Source organism: Clinocottus analis, unplaced genomic scaffold, assembly GCF_023055335.1.
Source record: "Clinocottus analis isolate CAN_PGR_092001 unplaced genomic scaffold, fCliAna1.0.p SCAF_14, whole genome shotgun sequence".
Taxonomy (NCBI): domain Eukaryota; kingdom Metazoa; phylum Chordata; class Actinopteri; order Perciformes; family Cottidae; genus Clinocottus; species Clinocottus analis.
In genome coordinates, this window is record NW_027175865.1 from 9,197,869 (window position 1) to 9,216,348 (window position 18,480).

The 18,480-nt window shown below is 38.9% G+C and overlaps 2 protein-coding genes across 6 annotated transcripts; both read right to left on the reverse strand.

Moving 5' to 3' along the window:
• Nucleotides 1-124: 124 nt before the first annotated feature.
• Nucleotides 125-8,205, reverse strand: LOC137785212 (regulation of nuclear pre-mRNA domain-containing protein 1A-like). The gene is made up of 7 exons (XM_068576324.1): nt 7,614-8,205; nt 5,243-5,372; nt 4,318-4,424; nt 3,768-3,862; nt 3,374-3,500; nt 2,861-3,036; nt 125-1,219 (listed from the first exon to the last, which is right to left on the reverse strand). Exons 1-7 carry the CDS (start codon nt 7,762-7,764, stop codon nt 1,121-1,123), a joined length of 885 nt encoding a protein of 294 aa, XP_068432425.1. The 5' UTR covers nt 7,765-8,205; the 3' UTR covers nt 125-1,120.
• Nucleotides 8,206-9,995: 1,790 nt separating this feature from the next.
• LOC137785226 (uncharacterized) lies at nt 9,996-15,838 on the reverse strand. 5 transcript variants are annotated; one of them, XM_068576351.1, is made up of 12 exons: nt 15,698-15,838; nt 14,695-14,830; nt 14,259-14,336; nt 14,034-14,176; nt 13,826-13,948; nt 13,675-13,732; nt 13,228-13,524; nt 12,684-12,820; nt 12,438-12,554; nt 12,262-12,319; nt 11,604-11,669; nt 9,996-11,471 (listed from the first exon to the last, which is right to left on the reverse strand). In XM_068576351.1, exons 2-12 carry the CDS (start codon nt 14,717-14,719, stop codon nt 10,465-10,467), a joined length of 2,109 nt encoding a protein of 702 aa, XP_068432452.1. In that variant the 5' UTR covers nt 14,720-14,830; nt 15,698-15,838; the 3' UTR covers nt 9,996-10,464. The 5 variants fall into 5 exon arrangements, with proteins under 5 accessions (XP_068432452.1, XP_068432449.1, XP_068432451.1 ...); XM_068576348.1 differs by having other exon boundaries at nt 13,228-13,527; XM_068576350.1 differs by having other exon boundaries at nt 13,228-13,527; nt 14,695-14,751; nt 15,698-15,806.
• Between the last annotated feature and the right edge of the window lie 2,642 nt (nt 15,839-18,480).

The following is an 18,480-nucleotide window of genomic DNA, read 5'->3' on the forward strand; positions in this document are numbered from 1 at the left end:
GTGTTGGTGGTCCCCTGTTGGCCGGACCCAGCAAGTGCAATCACATTGAATGGCCACCCACTGCAGACTGCAGACAGGACTACAAAGATTTGTACATTTTCTGTTTATTTGGTTCTAAGAACAATTTGCTTCAAATGTACAAAAACAACAGCTTAAGTCTGGCTTTGGAAACGGGGACACCTAACAAGCTGTGTGAGGCATCCGGACAGCATTCAGTAGAGTTAAGGAGGAATCTATGAAGCAGTGTGATACAGAAAACAAGACAACCGACTCCTTCACTCATTATTTCAGTACAGTGGAGGTCTGAGCAGCTATGAAGATGTAGACTACAGAGACACGTCTCAGTGATTTGTCTAAATTTCACCACAAGCCATGTCAACATGGATACAAATAATTTACGGGTCTAACTCCCATCATATTTACATGCAAATTTGAATATGTACATTGACACATGACTTACAAGCCCCTTTCAGAAAGAGGCTTCACATAAATGATAATTACACATTTTAGATTTGCTTTCAGGGACATGGCTTACTGCTTAGCTTGAGAATGTGGTTTCCTAAAAATTGAACATGTGTACCGTTCTCTTCAGAGGCCATCATCACACTGCATGAAAACAATGATACACAGTATAACCAATAGTTAGACAAACACATTTACAGGTATAGACCAGTTAAAGAAACGAGTGAAAACAATCCAAAACACTGAACATATTATACATGATCACACTAGGGGGTATTCTCTGGTGCATTATCTTAAGTCACTATAAATACAAAAATATCACACCAGCATCACCTCCGATGCAACTTTAAAGGGACCAAACCAAGAGGGGCTTGTGTCTGATGAGCATGAACCGTAATGTTCAATGTACTGATCACATTCAGCACAAAGAGATGAACTCACAGGCAGAAAAAAGAAGGTATTCTGTTAACAAAAGCTCCTAGCACTGGATAAAAAAAAAAGTGGATAAACAATGAGAAAGACAGTTCACCGCACAGACACTTTCCAAAATCAAGAACAGAGGACGACGACGATGTCACTGATCATGTATCTAAGAGGCAGAGTGAGATGTTGCAGAAGCAGGAGGGCCAGGTTATCTGGGCAGCAGGCAAAACGTGAGTCATTTTGAAGAGTTGTAGATTCCTTCTGGAAGATTGTTCAGACGCGCACGCAGCTCCTTCCGGACCTGGGTCACCCTCGCCAGTTTGCGTTTGTATTCCTGAAAATGTCCACAGCAGAAAAAGTCCATCAGAGTTTAAATATTTTATAGCTGGAATTAGTGACATTGGGATTTCTTTATTTGTCAAAGTCTCAACAGCCACTTTGGTCAAACAATTTATGGCAAGTGGACAGTTGTAATAGATTGACATGTGATGAAAAGGATATGAAGACCATTAAAAAATAGAAATAATGTTATGTAATTATTTATACATGCATTGTGTATTACAGAACGAGGTGTTAGTTAAAAGTCTTTAAAAAAACTTAAGACACAAAGTTTAGATTTCTGGCCAAATACATCAAACATGTTATGTTCTCCCTTACAGTTAAGCCTCATTTAAAAACATGTGTAAGCATGTTAAACCAATGTTTTTTTCCACTAATCTTGCAACTAATTTTACTCTTTCAAACACCTGCATTTATTATGAGTATAAAACAAAATGTATCACTTCTTTAGCCACAACTATAAGACTAACTTGCTACACTATTTACATTCACCTCTATGTAAGAAAAATGTGTTACACAAAGAAAACAGGTGTCAAGTATTTAGGTGTTTTACTCTCTGCACCAGACAGGGAAGTTGTTGTGGCCAATTAGATTCTGAGATAATTTCACAGAATGAATGACTATGACACACAACAAAGGGTCAGCTCGCAAAGTTGCCTATGTCGTGTTTCACTCCTTAAAAGACACAGCAACATTTAGTGTCACTCAGATGTATCATCTTTGCTGCATGCCTGTGTTTATTGTATATGTTTACAGCTGATGCATGTAGGTGTGTTAAGCTAGAAAAACCAAATCCTCACCAAAATTAGTGTGAGTCACACAGTGCAAATTTACATTAATATCTAATCATGTCAACAATACTAACAAAACAGGCAACATAATCCTGAGCTGTAACAAGATTCCTAACATGTTTTGTTTTGACCTCTATTTGATTTCTATTGAATTGATCTCAATTTATCTGCGTGTGTAGCTAACATTTCTGTCAATACTACAAAAACAATCAATACTGTTAATATAGACCATCTTCAAAATGGAAACTGTACAATGAGCTACAAATGTAACAGCAAAATAAAAGCACTCACAAAATCTTTTTTATTTTTTATTTTCTTTTATTACAAAAGACTCGACTGAGTGAAGATACAAATATGAAATACTTTATCCTCTTGGTATCCTGTGGATGAAGACTGGACAGTTATTGTCACCACAAAAAAAGAAAATATGTAGTTGTGTTTTTCAAGATCAAGTGCTTTGGCCAATACTTACCATCAGAGATAGACGTATATACTAGACATGGAGAAAAGATTGAACCAGGTTAAATAACAACCAAGTATCTCCTTGTGAGAAGGGAAATTCTTTCAATGAATTCCAGTGTATCTAATCTGGAATCTCTGTTTTTAAAGCCAGACATGTCTGACAATACAATAGAAATCTAAAATCTAGAGTCTAACTCAGCAACATGACAGGCGCCCTGCAGAAGTATGCAACATGCTGAAATACATGAAAAGAAATGTTTATTCAAAAGACGTCAGAGCACACAGCTACACAAGACAGATGAACACAAGAAACAAGAATGATGACACAAGGGTGAGGTGGACAAGACGTACAGTAGTTAAAAGGAAAAAATAGATTTACGCACTTCAAGTTTCTGCTCGTTCTGGGTCAGGCCGTCCTTCTGGCTTTGCAGGAAGACTGTTAGTGTGCGAGTGAGTTGCCTTCTATCATCAATCTCTGCTGCCAAGCGGCCACTGTAGTCTGCTAGCAACATGCAGGCCTCCTCCACCAGCCGGGAGAGACGCTCCCCCGATTCCTTATCTGAAGCACAGAAAGCACACAGAGCAGGACGCAGTGCGTAAACAAAACCAGTCTAGAGGGTTCAACTGAAGGTCATTCAGTCATCCATCAATACTGGCACAATGTAAAAAGCTACTGTAAAGTCACTGGCGAAACAAACATTGTTTCCAACGCTTGATGCTTTTGGTTGAAAAATAATTGTGAATACTTGTCTTCTACATAAATACCAGTGTATCTAGTACTGATCCCTGCTACACATAAGGACCTTATTTAGTTACGTTATCAACTCTTAAGTGCATGTGAATGAGCTATGGATCATACGTGCGTGTGCAATAGTGGGCCGTTTCCTGCCTCCTACCTGTGATCCTGTGAAGCAGTGATGTGTCTTGCACCTCGGCAGGAAGGGATGAGATGCGCTGACGCAGCACTGAGTCGCCAGAGGCTGCATTTTCCAGCTCCTGAAGAGCTCGGATTAACTCTGCTGGCTGTGACAGAAGGAGATGAGGATACGCAGTAAAAGGGAGGAGAGACGAGCAAAGGAAGGCGATAAGTTAAGAAAGCATGGTAAATTTAGGAGCATGGTAAATTTAGGAGTATGTGTCATATATTAGCAATGTTAGAGGCAGCAGAGAAAGGAAGTATTTCAATACAAATCCATCCTGAAGCAGCCGAATCCGCTGTAAAAACCCTTATTAAAAAGCACCGTTACATGGTTCAGTATTTATGGCGAAGTTGTTGGTTTCGGCAATCACCTGTGGGGGCTCAGCTGGGGAACTTTGGGAAGCAAAGTCCTCATCATCTGGTCGAATCTCCTCATACGACCTCTTCTTAGCCTTCTTTTCTCCATCTAAGATTTAAAAGATAAGATAAGGCATCATTAATAAATCATCTTTATTTTCATTATGCTTTTTTAGTGTGGCGCTATCTCTAAGATGCATTTCCAACACACACTAAAAAGAGGCAATGTTAAAGTAACAAACCAATGTCATATGAGGAAAATGTAGGATATGCCGCAGCACCACATATACCTGAAATGTTCCCCAAAAGCTTGACGCGATGCGAAGGCGCAAACCAACCTGCTGTGATTTCACATCATAGTAACATGAACTTACCTGGCACAAAAAAAACTTATTTGGTTCCGTTACTGCAGAAACGCAACATTACTTGGATGAATAACTGTAATATAATTACTGCTTTGGACATTGTAATCCCTGGTAATAATACTACAGTAGTAGTAGTAGTAGTAGTAGTAGTAGTAGTAGTAGTAGTAGTAGTAGTAGTGTAAGTGTTGGGTGAACTTACAAAGGACTTGTGAGAGCTGGTCCAGCAGGTTGATCTCGTAAACAGCTCTCTCCTGCCAGATGGACAAAACCCGACCCAACTGTTTCTTACAGCCCTCCTCACCATCTCTGGACAGGAAAACACAAGACCGAACAGGCTAAAGAAATACAGCTGACATTTGGGTGGGAAAATTAGATATTAGGCTGTAGTTCTATAGTCGTTCCAAAAGCCCTCTTGAGTATATCTGACTAGTTCTTGTTTTGTTAATTTTGAAATCAAAGTTGTCAATCAATATATAAAAAATGTCAATATGTTAGCACTTAAGCACATAAAATATGATTACAATAATTAACATTGTATTAGTACCATGCAAATTACCACACTGGTCTCACTAGATGGCCTCTAACTTAGTGAAAAAAAAACATCCTAGTTTAAAAATGCAGTTTGTATGAAATGAGCAACTCTCTTCAAATTTCTGGTCCAGCAAACATAATAGAGGACAAACTGGGAAATGTTCATGTCGGTTAATTTAATTTGATGAATATTTGTACTGTTGCTCCTCCAAGGTCAAATCTGGTGTGCTGAATGATTCTAGTCTACGGAAGAGGACCTCAGTTTGTACAACTGTAAGGAAGCACATACCAGATTGATGTGTGATGTTGTTCTCCTCAAAAGGATTACTTAATTTGCATGGTTGGTGTAAAGGTAAGTAATCAAATGACTTAACTTTAACATTGTAATACTTGGATTAGGTTAATAAGTACTACAGGTTATCAGTATCTATATTGATAACATTGGCAAAAGTAACCCTCCTAACCCTGTACTTAAACAGACACACATTAAAAACACACATTACACAGTCCTAATTAGATAAGTCAACAATGCATTTTCCTGAGCCATTTATAGAAATGTAGACCTACAAATGATTTGTAAAAGAAAATCTGACCTGGATACATGTTTGAATGCATCAACGATGACCGGTGAAAAGTCCTGTGTGAATTCTGGTCCTTTCTTCTTGCTGTTCTGAATGACGTCATTGGCCAAGTAAAGGAAGGTCAGCTTGCGTGATACCTGAGCTGCATGCATACAAATGTACACATACACATATTAAAGTGAGGCCTTTGGTCATGATTTACATGAATAGAAGGTAAAGCACAGTGATCGGTAAATTATCCAACTGTAACTACAGATTATTGATTTAGTTCTTCATGAAATGATTACAAAAAAATACAAAATTGTGAATAAAACGTCATGGTTTTCCCACCAAACCAGATATTGTATATTAAAGTTTGTTCATCTGTGTATCAAACCCAGCAACTCCCTTCACACTCACAGCCAAGAACTAAATGTATCCAGTAACAAACATTTAGTCACACATTATTCATTCTTCACTGTGCGTTAACTGCGTATAGGAATAAGTTGGTAAATAATTACATTTCACATGCAATTTTTATTTTCTTCACTCTAATCACAAAGCTTGTTAAATGTATTTTCCATTTGGGTTTTATCCACCAACATGTTCTTGATAGGACAGTCTCTTTGTTGTTTTTGGAAGTGTAACAGTCAACACAGAGTGTAAAGCGCAAGAGAAATGTGTGATTTTTGTCTTTTGTTATGAACTCTGCACACTCCTCCATGCCCTCAGACACGCTGCTAAAATACATCAACCTCTTGAGATATCATTAGGCGTTTGAATAGCACCCAAAGGAAAAGTGTGCCAGTATTAGCTACAACTAGAGAATACCAGACATGCACACAACATGCTTTAAATTTTTTTTTAAATAAATTGTAAAAATATTAACAAAGAAATGTATCTAATATGTAACCTACGTATTATGTACTTGTAACTGAATCTACTTAATGCATTTGTGAACCCGCTCACTTTAACTGTAATCATTCAATGTGGATAAATTAGCTTACTTGGGGTTGATAATATATGTTCCATTTAACATGCTTTGAATGATACCTTGATGCAAAACAATGACAATAATAACTTGTTATAAATTAATAGGAAACCCTTACATTGAATTTACACAGCAATGTTTAACACATTCAGTATCATTCTGTCAATGAATAAAATTAAATGAATCCAATATATGTGGGTGTGGCAGGACTGTAATAAACCCATTCAATATGCTAATTGGACACAAATGTAAGGAGTGGACGGGTTTCTCATTGCTCCATCCCAGCAGGGAAAAACAGCAGAAGCTAGAATACCTTATTAATTAACTAGGACTATCAATGGGCAGCTGAATTTGAAGTTATTAATTGACAATCAACTATCCCACATGACTTGCCAATTTTTTTTACCTATTTGTTCAGTATTTAACTAACTGATGAATGAACTCCCCAGCAGTCCATCAAGAGAAAAAAACATTGACATATAACCACAATCAGTCACAGAGCAACATTAGCTTATCTTTGGTGTGTCAGTTGTGTCAAAGTTGTGTCTAGTAAAGCTAAATCCAATATTCACTCTCTTTAAGGTTTTAGTCGACACAAACTCCTGAGGTAAATATTTTAGAGGCTTTTAGAAACTCTTCATTGAAACGCTGACTGGTGAGTCCAAAAACAGTGTTATTGAAGTAAAACAATAAGCTAAAACTCGCTAGAAAGATTAATAAAGTTGACCGGAGCTGCAGTCAAGTGATGTTTCTTAACAGGTGCATCACTAAAATAAATCCCCTTTTAAATAGTATAAGTGTTCGCACACTGTCTTTTATTTTCTTATAATGCATACATAAATTAAGCTGCACGAATTTGTTGGACAATTGGTGGCAGTAGAACAAGCTGTAAACACAGCATTGATATATTATCACCTTTTAAAGACACTTACAGACATTAGCATTAACGTGAACACGTAGATGCTCAGTTTTGGGCGCCACCTCTTTATCTTCGGGCGGTTCAGTTGCTAAATAATCAATTATTTTCACCAGCGAGATAATTGTAAACATCATGTGAAAGACTGAGCATCTTGTTCATGAGTGCTAAGGGTCATTTATACATGTAGAAGTTACCGTTCACTTAACTAGTCCTCACACGTGACCATTGGCCAGACCGACGTTGGACAGGTCACGTGGTTAAAGAATACCTTGCCGTTAGCCAGGCGAGTAAATCAACACCTTTTCAACTGCAACGTTGTTGCTCTAAATGTGTCTGGTGTTAGCAGTAACAGTGCTTTAAATAATGACGATAACGTAAATTGGAAATGAACAATAAGGCTTTATTCATAGCCAGGATCTGCACTCAAGTTAACTTATGTCTGTATTGTTTTGGGGAACTAGCTAGCGTTAACCGTTAGCTTCTGGCGACCTTACCTTTTTTCAGTTCGTTGATCCAAACATTGACAATAGTCCTTGAGTGTTTTCTGTGATGAATGAGCCACAACGACAACGTCTGCACACTTTGCTGGGAGTTGCTGAGCTCGGACAGTTTTTTCTCTAAAGCCGCCTCAGAAAAAGCTGACATTTTGACGAGCTGCGAGGGGCCGACAGCACTGGGAGAGGCAGCTTCACGGCGTCTCTGCAGCTAGTTAGCCACTAGTCACTAACGTCACATGCATTTCAGCCATCCAAATTAAATGCAATACGCTGCCTGCCCTGCGTAAAGCCTGGGTCTTACTGCTAACTAGCTCGAAACCGCCGTTCTCCAGTAGTGATGAGCTGCCTTTCTGGTTTAAGCTTGTGACCACAGCAGCCTGCAGGAGCTGCTTCCGCATGCTGCGTTCATGTCCGATGGTCATTTATAGACTTCAAGATGATCGTCCAACTGGCAGATACAAATATATGAAATGAATGTTGTTAAAAGTTCGTGTCGCGCATTTCTGTGATAACAGGCTCCTAATATAATTTCGCAAAGAGTTTTGGTGAGGTCATTGCTGGTTTCTTGTACTGGTTGGCAGCACCCTAACCACTGGTCACCGAGTGTACACGTGTGTGGTTACCAGTCATGCAAGTGGTTAAAATATTTTTTTTTTAATTTGACTGCGCTGACGCTTGAATCCATCCAACAATTAACTTTCTCCACCATTCATAATATGAACATTGATTTAAAATTTAAAATGTAAAAAAATTTAACATTTCAAATCAAGACACATTTCAAATCAAGACACAGCTATCCCTTTTCACATTTTATCATCATGGTTTGCGCCCAAGGGCGTAGGTTTGGTCTCAGCATTGGTAGGGACCCCCGCCATATATATATATATATATATATATATATATATATATATATATATATATATATATATATATATATATATATATATATATATATATATATAAACACTTAGTTGATATTATATCAAACAGGCCAACTTTATTAACATTTATGTAACCTGGAACTGATTTAAACATAACAGTAATACAACCTTAGTTTAAATACAAAACAGTATTCTGCACCAAATACATACTCGGCTAATAATAGTTAAATAAATGAATAAAAAAATGCTAAAATGCCAATATACAGAAACAGTATATTGTATATCAAAAATATATTAAAAACCTTTCCTAGTTGTGGAGTGAAAAAAGACAAAATAAATTAAAAGATGTCAAATAAATCTATTCTGCAGCACTTAATAGGCTTTACATAAAGTGCTTTCCTTCTTTATGTAATTATTAGCTAGTTGTATTTTCTTTTCTTTTGATGTCTTATTTCAATACACCAAAAAGATACCCCCGTCTATCATTCACAGAAATTAACTCTTAGCCTACATCTTTAAGATCAATCTTGTCCAGAGCAAACGTAACTTCTTGAGCTGAAGTTGCTGTACTTGAGGAATTTGGGATCAGGCTGCTGTGGTTCACTCACGTCAGGACTCTGCTACACTGACTTCCTTGATGGAAGTGGCTCAAACTGACTGTTCCCTGAAGAGCAAAGAAAACGTGGCCTAGTCTTAATATGTTTTAACATATTAATAATGCACTTAAAACAGGTCGACAATGGTTACACTGTCAGCCATGATGATACACCTCAACACAGAATCAATGCGAGACCTGAAGCCCTGATGGTCCAGCTGCTGCTCCCTCAGCCTGCACTACATCTGCACGGGAGTTTCCTGAATGCATTTCAAAGTAATGCAGGTTTGCACTGTGTGAGTAGTTAGCCTACTACTAACGTTAGCTAACAACAACCTGGCTTCATAATAGCTACTTACGTGGTGAAAAAAAACGTCAGATATCTCTTTTCTTTTTTGGTGGTATTTTCTTATCTACAAAGCACAAAAGGGTCAACAATATCAATGCTGAGACCAAACAAAATACTAATGAGACTTTATTATTTCCTGGCGAATTTTAGTAGCTTACCGTGTCAGACTACTGTCAGCCCTCTTTCTGTATTTACGACTCACGTAACTTTGTGTTTCTGACTCGCCACTTTCTCACTCGCTGTCTCGAGGGCGCATTGGAAAACATGGACATGGATTTGACATAGTATTATGCTACGAGTGAAAAATCCGTTTCAAAGTTTTTTACAGACGAGTATGCAAATATTTTATCCAAACTTTGGTCGTGACTAGTCCCTATGGACCTTATGCAAACCTACGCCCTGCGCCACAGCACTGGTCGTTTGCATTGTTACAGTAGCTGCTGCTAACTTAAACATGCAGTACATTAATAGTGTTATCTAACCTGACAGTCAACTGGTGATAGCAAAAACAGGTCGCTAAAAAGAAATTGAGAAAATACACTCAAGCACAAACCTAAAGTAGGCCATCAAAGATTTTATTAATTTTAGTAAATTCTTCTTTGGAAAATGCAGTCACATTGATATAATGGTCCAAAATGAATTTTAAAAAAAATCTAGGTATTAGTGTAAGTATTATTTGTAGTGTAACATAGTTCAATTAGTGACAACTATAAACCAGAACGTCAGAGTGATCTGAAACCTATAAAATAGTATTATTCTTAAAATAACAAAAACACAGGCTATCATCATTCATATCCTTCATTTTGACTGTATCACTCCAGGAAAAAACATCCGTCCATTAGGAGGTTCCCATTTCTGACAGACTATTCGTTTTAGAGGAACAAAGCTCGAGCATCGGCGTGTGACTTCACATTTTAAAGTGTGACGTCCATTTAGACACCAGGCTCTTCAGTAAAGGTCTCAGTGGGCTGTGGCAACATGAGCAGAACTCAACTTGGGATATGCAAACAGAAATGGATTAGCTCAATCAATGTATGTTAGCATTTGTCTCTGTTCAAACTCAAGAAATGGCACGGTAGGCTCCGGTGCAAAGCTTCCACTGTGAGCACGGGGATCTCCAAAGCGAGGCTGAACGTTGATCCACGCAGCATCTGACTGAGCAGCTACTTCACCAGACACACCATGCTGTCCCACACTGCCCGTCAGAAGACTGGAATGACCTTGTGCCATGGACTGATTTTGTTGGAGTTGCTGGTAGTAACAGTAATGTTGCGCAACATCCCAGTTCATCTTGTCTCCTTCTCTTAACACTCTTGCGCCAACGTTACTCTGTGAAGTTGAATTGTACCACTGCTCCATGCCGCTCGTCTCTCGTCCATAGTAAGCGTTACTGGAGGAGAAGTCCTGAGTGTAGGAGACAGCAGGAGACAGCCACTCAGTTTGTGTCTGTGGGCTTTCATTTTGAACCTTGTTGTAAAACCTCCCGCTTGGTCTTGCTTGATAACCATGTTGTCCGGTGTAATTATTTTCCCCATAAACCTTTCGGTATTTTGTTGCAGTTAAGTTTCCTGACTGATTGCAGTGTTCAATGTCATTGACGTAACCGTCGCCCTCTTGATACAGAGTGACTGTGAAGTTTCTTTCTGGTTCCATGTATTGTCCAGCATCTGCATCTCCACTATAGAGGTCATGCTGAAGTTGTGAGGCGTGTTTAGCGTGGTCTATTTCCAATGATCCCGTATCATAATCCAACTGACAGCACTCTGACTGGGACTCTGGCAAGGGACTGAGATCTAAGTCGGCTGAAGGGGAATATGCAGATGACACAGGGAGGCTATCCATGCTGAAAGAGGTCCTCTCCAGCAGCATTGACCCTTTGGTGAGAGGCACGCTTACACTGAACACAGGGTTAGTCCCTTTTCTCGTTTTCCTCTTTTTCCTCTTGGTGGTCAACTTTTTTGGCCATCGTGACAGCAACACATCACATTTTTCTGGCATGACTTCATTTGAAATCTTGTTCACACTTGGCCCTTAAAAGAAAAAGTGTAAATTCGACCCACAGAAATTTAAAAACCATCAATATATTACAATATTGAATTCCTTAGAGATGAAACAGAGTTTTCCTCGTCTTCAAGTGAACTATTGCTTCCAAAGACACAAACCTTTGACAGCTATTTTCCGCTTTTGGATGTCAGTATGTACCCATCCATTAAACAGCATCTTTATACCTGAAAAGAAGAAAGCAATACAAAATGCACTGGATGGAAAAATAGTATGGAGTTGAAAATGGTGTTTAGATGCTGAAAAAGAAACATTGACGCAGTTGAAAAGGTAAAAGGAGACTAGCATACAGAGAACCACAACAAATGGTGAAGATAGTGAATAACAGAACAGTTGTTAATGCAAGTTAATAAGTTAAACCCAAAGTATAAGTGGCTCACTCACTCCTGCCTATACTATAAAGAACGGCAGTAAAAGGGTCCACTTTGCTCCACCGTGGAGAACAGAGGCTGTGGTCACCTTGGATTTACTGCATGCATTTAAAAAAAAAAAAATGCACAGCCACCTTTCAAGTCTGGAGGGTGTTGAGTGTTTCAAACTTGAAACTTTATGAAGCATCACTTATAAAATCACAGCATCAAGTGTCATACCACCCTTACCTCAAGAAATGCATCTGTGAGAGTGTTAGGTGGCAGAGAGTCAGCTCAGTTTTGTACTTGCATCACAAATCCCTCAACAAGAACAGAGAGTTGAAACTAAAGAGGTGAATGGTTTATGGCCAAAAAAGAAAACAGTGGACGAGCATGCATTTGTACTTACACCAATGGTAACTTTTGCCAGTCAGTAGGCTACACAGGGATTCTGGTGGGTTTAACACCTAGAAACACGAGACGTTTAAACATTTTAATGGACAGATGAGGGTGAGTGAATTCCAATTACACCAAGGTAAGTATAAACAAAGCGGGATGATCTGCACTTAAAAGGAAATCTAATACCTGCAGCTCTCCTCTGCCCTCCTCTTGCTCCACTTTCTTGGCCAGTGATTGCAGAAGCAGATAGTCGTTATTAATATCTGCCATCATTACCTCCACCTTGTCAGGAAGAATTTCCATCTAAACACAGATGTTTTAGCGAACTTAAAAGTAAAAACCTTGCATGTTCTCTGCAGCCTTGGGATGCGTAATAGTGAAGTAGTATATTGTTCTTGATCATTAAAATTACTTATTCAAAACAAAACTGACCAAGTAGTTCACAAGATGGGAAGATTTGGTGAGGTGGTCAATGATGTCCTTTTTGTTGGATCGGATGCGGCAGCAGTGACATAAGAAACAGCATGTGTGGCCATCTTCATGTCTACATTCAACCACGCGGAAAAGACCTGTTGCAAACATGTTTAAGCAGCTTCTCTTAAAGCAATAGTTTGACGTTGTATATTCTATACAAAAATATAAGTGTAAATACTATAATTAGCCAATTTACAGGGATTGAATATATTAAATATCTGTGCTGTATAAGTCCTTGGCTGTGAACAGTTTGCAGGAAACCAATGAGACACTTGTACGTTTCTAGTCCCAGTCAAGAAATAAAACATAGTAAACTACATACTTATCAAACAGACATGAAATTGGTATTGATCTTCTAGTTTCCCAAACAGCTTCAGTGCATTACAAAAATACATACGTGCAGAAATGTCTATCCTACAATCGATTAAAATGTTTACTTTTCAATCACGTCAAAAGTAATTTCTACATTTTCTAGCACCTGTTGTTCTTCGTCTGTGCTCACCAATGAGAGGCGTGGTTCCTGTGTAGTCGTCAAGAAAGCTGTTGCTGTTCTCCGATAGAACGGTGGGTTCAGGTGATGTGTTCTCGAACCAGCCTTCTGACTTGATAAAAGATACAGTTTTGTTTGTCTCCGCTGAGGTCTTAAGGGACTTTGTGGACGGTCTTTCTTGGTTTTGGGAGAGCAAAACGATCCTCTGCGATTTGATGAGTTTGTGCTCCAGCTGCACAGATGTTGTCTCTGAATGTCCCTCAGGTTCACTTTGCCCCTGCCCATCTTTTAAGATTGTTATCAGAGTTACTGCTGTCACGTTAAAAAGAGAAAGAGACTGATGAACATGTACATCTGAAAATATTTGTACAAAAAAGACAATGAGAAGACAGCACGTGAGAATAAAGGGGTGGAAAGGGCTCGAGAACCACGGTTCTAGATGAGTGATTAGTCACTAACCCGCATTCTCACTGGGTGTTGCAATCTTCTGGTATACCGCATCTTCAACCTCGAACCACTTTATATAAAAAAAGGTGTAACGGGATACAAGTCTTCAAAACACTTATCTGTTGGGAACTACAAACTCAAACATAAAGTCAAAATAGCATACCTGGACTTCTCCAGGCCCTTCTTTTCCCTCAAGTACCGTGGCCATCTCCATCAGCGGCCGGGCCAATTTTGACAGGTCAGACGTCTCCTGCCATGCAGACAGTAAGTGGGGGTGCCATGCTTTCTGTCAAGCAAAACAACCCCTGTGAATAAACTATAATCAAGGCAGCACAAACGCTTGCCATCATGACTTATTTTATACAACTTACAATGTAGTTGTATCTGTGGAGGCTTCCCATAATGTGGCACCGCATGTCAGCTTTACTAAGTTGACACACACACACTTCACACAGGTAAAGCACTTCTCTGTGTTGTGTACCCGCCTTCACACATTCTATAATGCTGCCCAGGCCTAAAGGTACAAAGAAATTACAAATTAAATGAATACAAACACATACATCATACACACAAAATAGGGAGTCGTTTCAACAGACCAATAATGGGTTGCAGTCTGTTCTTGTTGTTCAGATACACCCTCAAAGAATTGAACAGCAGGCTTTTGGTAGAAACCCCTACAAACAGAGAATGCATCAGACAAACTTCCTTACAGACAAAAAAACACCTTTAGATGGGATAACAACAGGGATAACAACGCCAAACCGGGCTGTGAGATAAAGCCAGGGGGCCAATGGCCTCTTCTCCACTTCCTAAACCTCAACTTCTGGCGCCGTGCTCATCCCACACTCGTCTTCAAACGCCTTCATTTTGATTTCAACTTCACACCTGTAAAGTTTTGTGATTGCAAAATCTCCCAAACCACATTTACACACACACAGACTCGCAAGGTGAAAACAATACAAGGGTTGCTGCTAGAGAGCTATCATAAAAAGAGGAGTTAGCATGACAGCATGCAGATAGCAAAATACATACCTTTTTGTGCTTCAACCTGCTGCATGTTGCAGATGTAGAAACACCACCTGCACACAGCTGAAGTTGGAGTTTACAGTAAGTACATCCAACTTGAGTGTGCTTGTGTCCAGATGCCTTGACTATTTTTGGTTTACCTCTAAAATAACATGAAAAAGTCAAGCAAATGTGTACGATATGAGATGAATCATGGTCAACGGTGACAGGAATACATCAGTCCCCTTCATTTAACTTCATACATAAATACTTACATCATGTAACAAAGTTTACCGAGCCACAGAATGGCAACGATTATGTCCATAATGACCGTGTGAACATTGGTTGATGTTTAGTGTTGTATCTATTTGTTTGTGTCCAGTTCTTGTATCTGCTGGACATCAGTTTGGCCTTGTAATAAAATAGCAGGACCACTGACAGAATACTGTAAAATGTCTAAATCAAGCTAACCACAAGATGGCGCTGCAACATCATCGCACCCCAACAGACGGGGTGGTCTCCTTAGGTTCCCAAAGTGATTTTTTAAAAGTGTAAAGACATGAGCTAAAGACCAACAATAAACAGCTATCAGGCGACTTGGTTAACGTGAACTAATGTTGGTTATTGTGGCTCAGCTTCCCTCTACGAACCCGATGAACGCCGTGCAATAAACTCCCAGTACAGTTCAGTAGGTTATCGATTAGGGCTCTCCCGACGCGGCCGGTTAACTAAACAGCCTTTCAGTGCGAGTTAAGACCAGTTAGTAACAATTACGTTTAAGAATTAGCGTTACATCTAAATTGTGACTTTACCTGTCAATCATTTCAAACTAAACTTTGCCAAGACTGATTAACGTTACACCTGCTGTCGCTATTTCATCAAGCTGCTGATTTAATTTAGAGCTGACAGGATGTAAATTACCAATTTGAACGAGTTTAGTTAGCACGCTTGAGTCCAACGTGTCATCGAAACACTTGTCGTTAGTTCACAGGGTGAAGGCGCTTTGATTATGGAGCTCGCAGCAGCTCACCGTTAGTTGGTCAGTTAGCTCGGGTCCGTCTTGTCTCGTCTCCACGTTGCTAGGTCCGGTCGAGGTTTCGAAATCTGAAAATCTGGGAAGTAACGTTCAAGGACAATGTGAAACAAATGATCTCCGAACCACTGTCTGTACCAGGAGGGCGTGAACGCAACACGTTCTCAGCACGGCCCAATACAATCAACGTGTGTGCGCGTGCATGCGTGCGTGTGAATAATTCTTGATATTGTCTTTTTGTATCTTGACTACTCGTTAAGAGAAACTATTTTACAATGATTAGCAGTGTGAAGCAGACTTCTATTCAGGCTCAGTAAATACACTCTCACTCCCCCTGTCAACCCTAATTTAGATGCCAATCAAACAGACAACCTAAACACAGCTTTGTTTCAGAGGTCAACACAGAGCACACATCAAACAGTCAAATCAATGTGAGCTAACTCTAAGCAAGTCAAATTAAAGGGAACAATTTCTATTTAGCAAGTATTAAACTTTGCTTTGAGCTTGATAAAATATGATAAGTCAGACCATAGATAGAAGAGGATGAATCATACTACATTTCTCAATGAAGATAAATCACATTACTAATACAATATAAATTACACTTTAAGATACCACTAACTCCAAGCTCTAAAGCAATTCTCAACCTTTTTTTCAGACAAGTACCCCTTAACCAGCACAAACATATTTGTTTGAAAAAAAAAGGTGTAATACACAGTGCTGTGCCATCAGTGTCTGATTTAATATAGAATATATAGAATTCAGCTTATGCACTTACACTTATATTTTATTGAATATTTATGAAATAACTTTTCAAAAGATATTTTTAATGGATGCTCATAAATATATATTTGAATAAAATCTCACATATCCCCTGCAGTGCCTTCACGTACCCCGAGGGTTTCACATTTGAGAACCACTTTTTTTTAATGATTTAAGGTTACAAAGGTCACCGTTGTGGCAGTCAGATGTTCAAAACCACAGAGACTTTAACAGCCTCAGGCTTCTGTATGTTCCACTGAAATCCGGAGCTTCAGCTGGTGGCAGAGTTCACTTGAAGTTCACCAGTTTTACGATTTTGCAGCTATGTTTCCAAGTATTTGTTAACCTGACATTACTTACTTAATTCATTCATTCAGTTAAACCCCACATATAGATGGTATATATTTTTAAAACATCTAACTAAACATAATATGTGTTGACAGTAAAGTTTCCACACTTTCTGAGCTGAGTTTGTTGTAACCTGAGCTCCTCTGTTCTTCCCGCCATGCATATTAGCTCTGCCAGCACTTATAAAAGTATACATTTTCTGAAGCTACACAAATGTAGAGTAGCCAAAAATGGTAGTAAAAGTGCAGTTACTTTGCAAAAAGCACTAAGTAAAAAGTAGGGGGAGGAGGACTCTCCTTCAAGGCTGTGGGGTGATAGTAGCTACACTGTTTCTCTTCTGGATATCCTTCATTGAGAACATGAGGGAGAGATTTCAACGCTTAAATCATAACAAACATACACGTTGAGAGGCTTGTTGAAGGAACGCAGCTCTCTCACGATAAATAATCGAAGCCTTGAGCCGCATGATAAGACATAAAGCATGACGGGGAAAATATATCTCATCTCTGTACATCCAGCACTTTGTATTGTGACTACATTCTTTATTGCTGGAACTCGATTCGCCTTAAATTGAAACTTCAATAAACCTTCAGTTTAAGACGTCAAAAGTCTCCTGTTGCTGGTTCTGTTTTTAGTTAATCTGTTCACTACTTCTATTACATCATCTTCTACGCATAGGACATATGAACACTTCATGTCATGATTTTTCTTGCCAAAGTTATTGTATTTTACAATATTGGCCTCAGTGCTAAATTTAGCAATAAGAATAAGAGCTCAGGACACAAATATGTCATACAACTTGTTTAACAGAGATTGCCTAAGAACAGGCTTTTGTTATTCAGCACGTTCCGCTTGGTCACATAGATTAAAGTTGTTTGTCAGCCCCGCTTCAATGCTGTATTTGCATGTCTATAATTATGACAGTCACAGTGGCGGATCTACTTCGTGCCGAGCCGCAGCCCTTTTCCTTCCCACCTTTGCGCCAACATCCTGTTTCATGCTCCGTTGTACACAACTTTCCACAGAAGTGTAACCCTCAGTGATAATTGATCTGTGTTTGCAGCGAGTGAGATCTTTTCTTTACGTACAGTAATCACAACTCATAAATGTGTCGTGGTTATTCACACTCAAGTGGATATACTATGTCTCTTGTGTGCACTTTACCCTGTTTGCCGCTGAAGTCCGTCTACATTACGAGATATTTTAACACAAGGCACGTTTTTTAATAAGGCACAGTGAAATACACAATAAAAACAGATAAAAAAGACGGCCATAGAGCATGTATCTAACCAAACGGCAGTGTAAACAGATATTTGTGGTGACTCTTGGTTACGAGTGCTAAAAAATTCTTGAGAACTGTGTTTGGGTTTTTCATTAACATCAACTCACAATTCCAGACATCAGGTGTTCTGATTGCGGCTCAAGGATCCATACGATGCGACTCATGTTCTTATCTACAGAGGCCTCATCCTGGAACAAAACTTTTAAAAAACCTGCATGCATTGGGATATCTGCTGCATGAAACTACAAGTCACATATTGCAAGCTTTGATAGTCCATGCTATTTACATATACGAGTATAAAACAATCTTAAACATATAACATTTCCCATTACAATCCTTAATCCATGAAAAAAAGCACATCTTCAGTGATTGTGAAAATTAGTGAATC

Bases quoted from the DNA above. Each gene is read 5' to 3' on its own strand.
- LOC137785212 (XM_068576324.1), bottom strand. From the start codon at position 7,764: ATGTCAGCTTTTTCTGAGGCGGCTTTAGAGAAAAAACTGTCCGAGCTC. The intron at 5,373-7,613 runs GTAAGGTCGCCA...GTATGCATGCAG, and splicing joins GATCAACGAACTGAAAAAAG to CTCAGGTATCACGCAAGCTG. The intron at 3,863-4,317 runs GTAAGTTCACCC...TTTAAATCTTAG, and splicing joins CCAGCTCTCACAAGTCCTTT to ATGGAGAAAAGAAGGCTAAG.
- LOC137785226 (XM_068576348.1), bottom strand. From the start codon at position 14,719: ATGCAGCAGGTTGAAGCACAAAAAG. The intron at 14,337-14,694 runs GTATGTATTTTG...CTCTGTTTGTAG, and splicing joins GCAGGTTGAAGCACAAAAAG to GGGTTTCTACCAAAAGCCTG. The intron at 13,733-13,825 runs GTATGCTATTTT...TTTTATATAAAG, and splicing joins AAGGGCCTGGAGAAGTCCAG to TGGTTCGAGGTTGAAGATGC.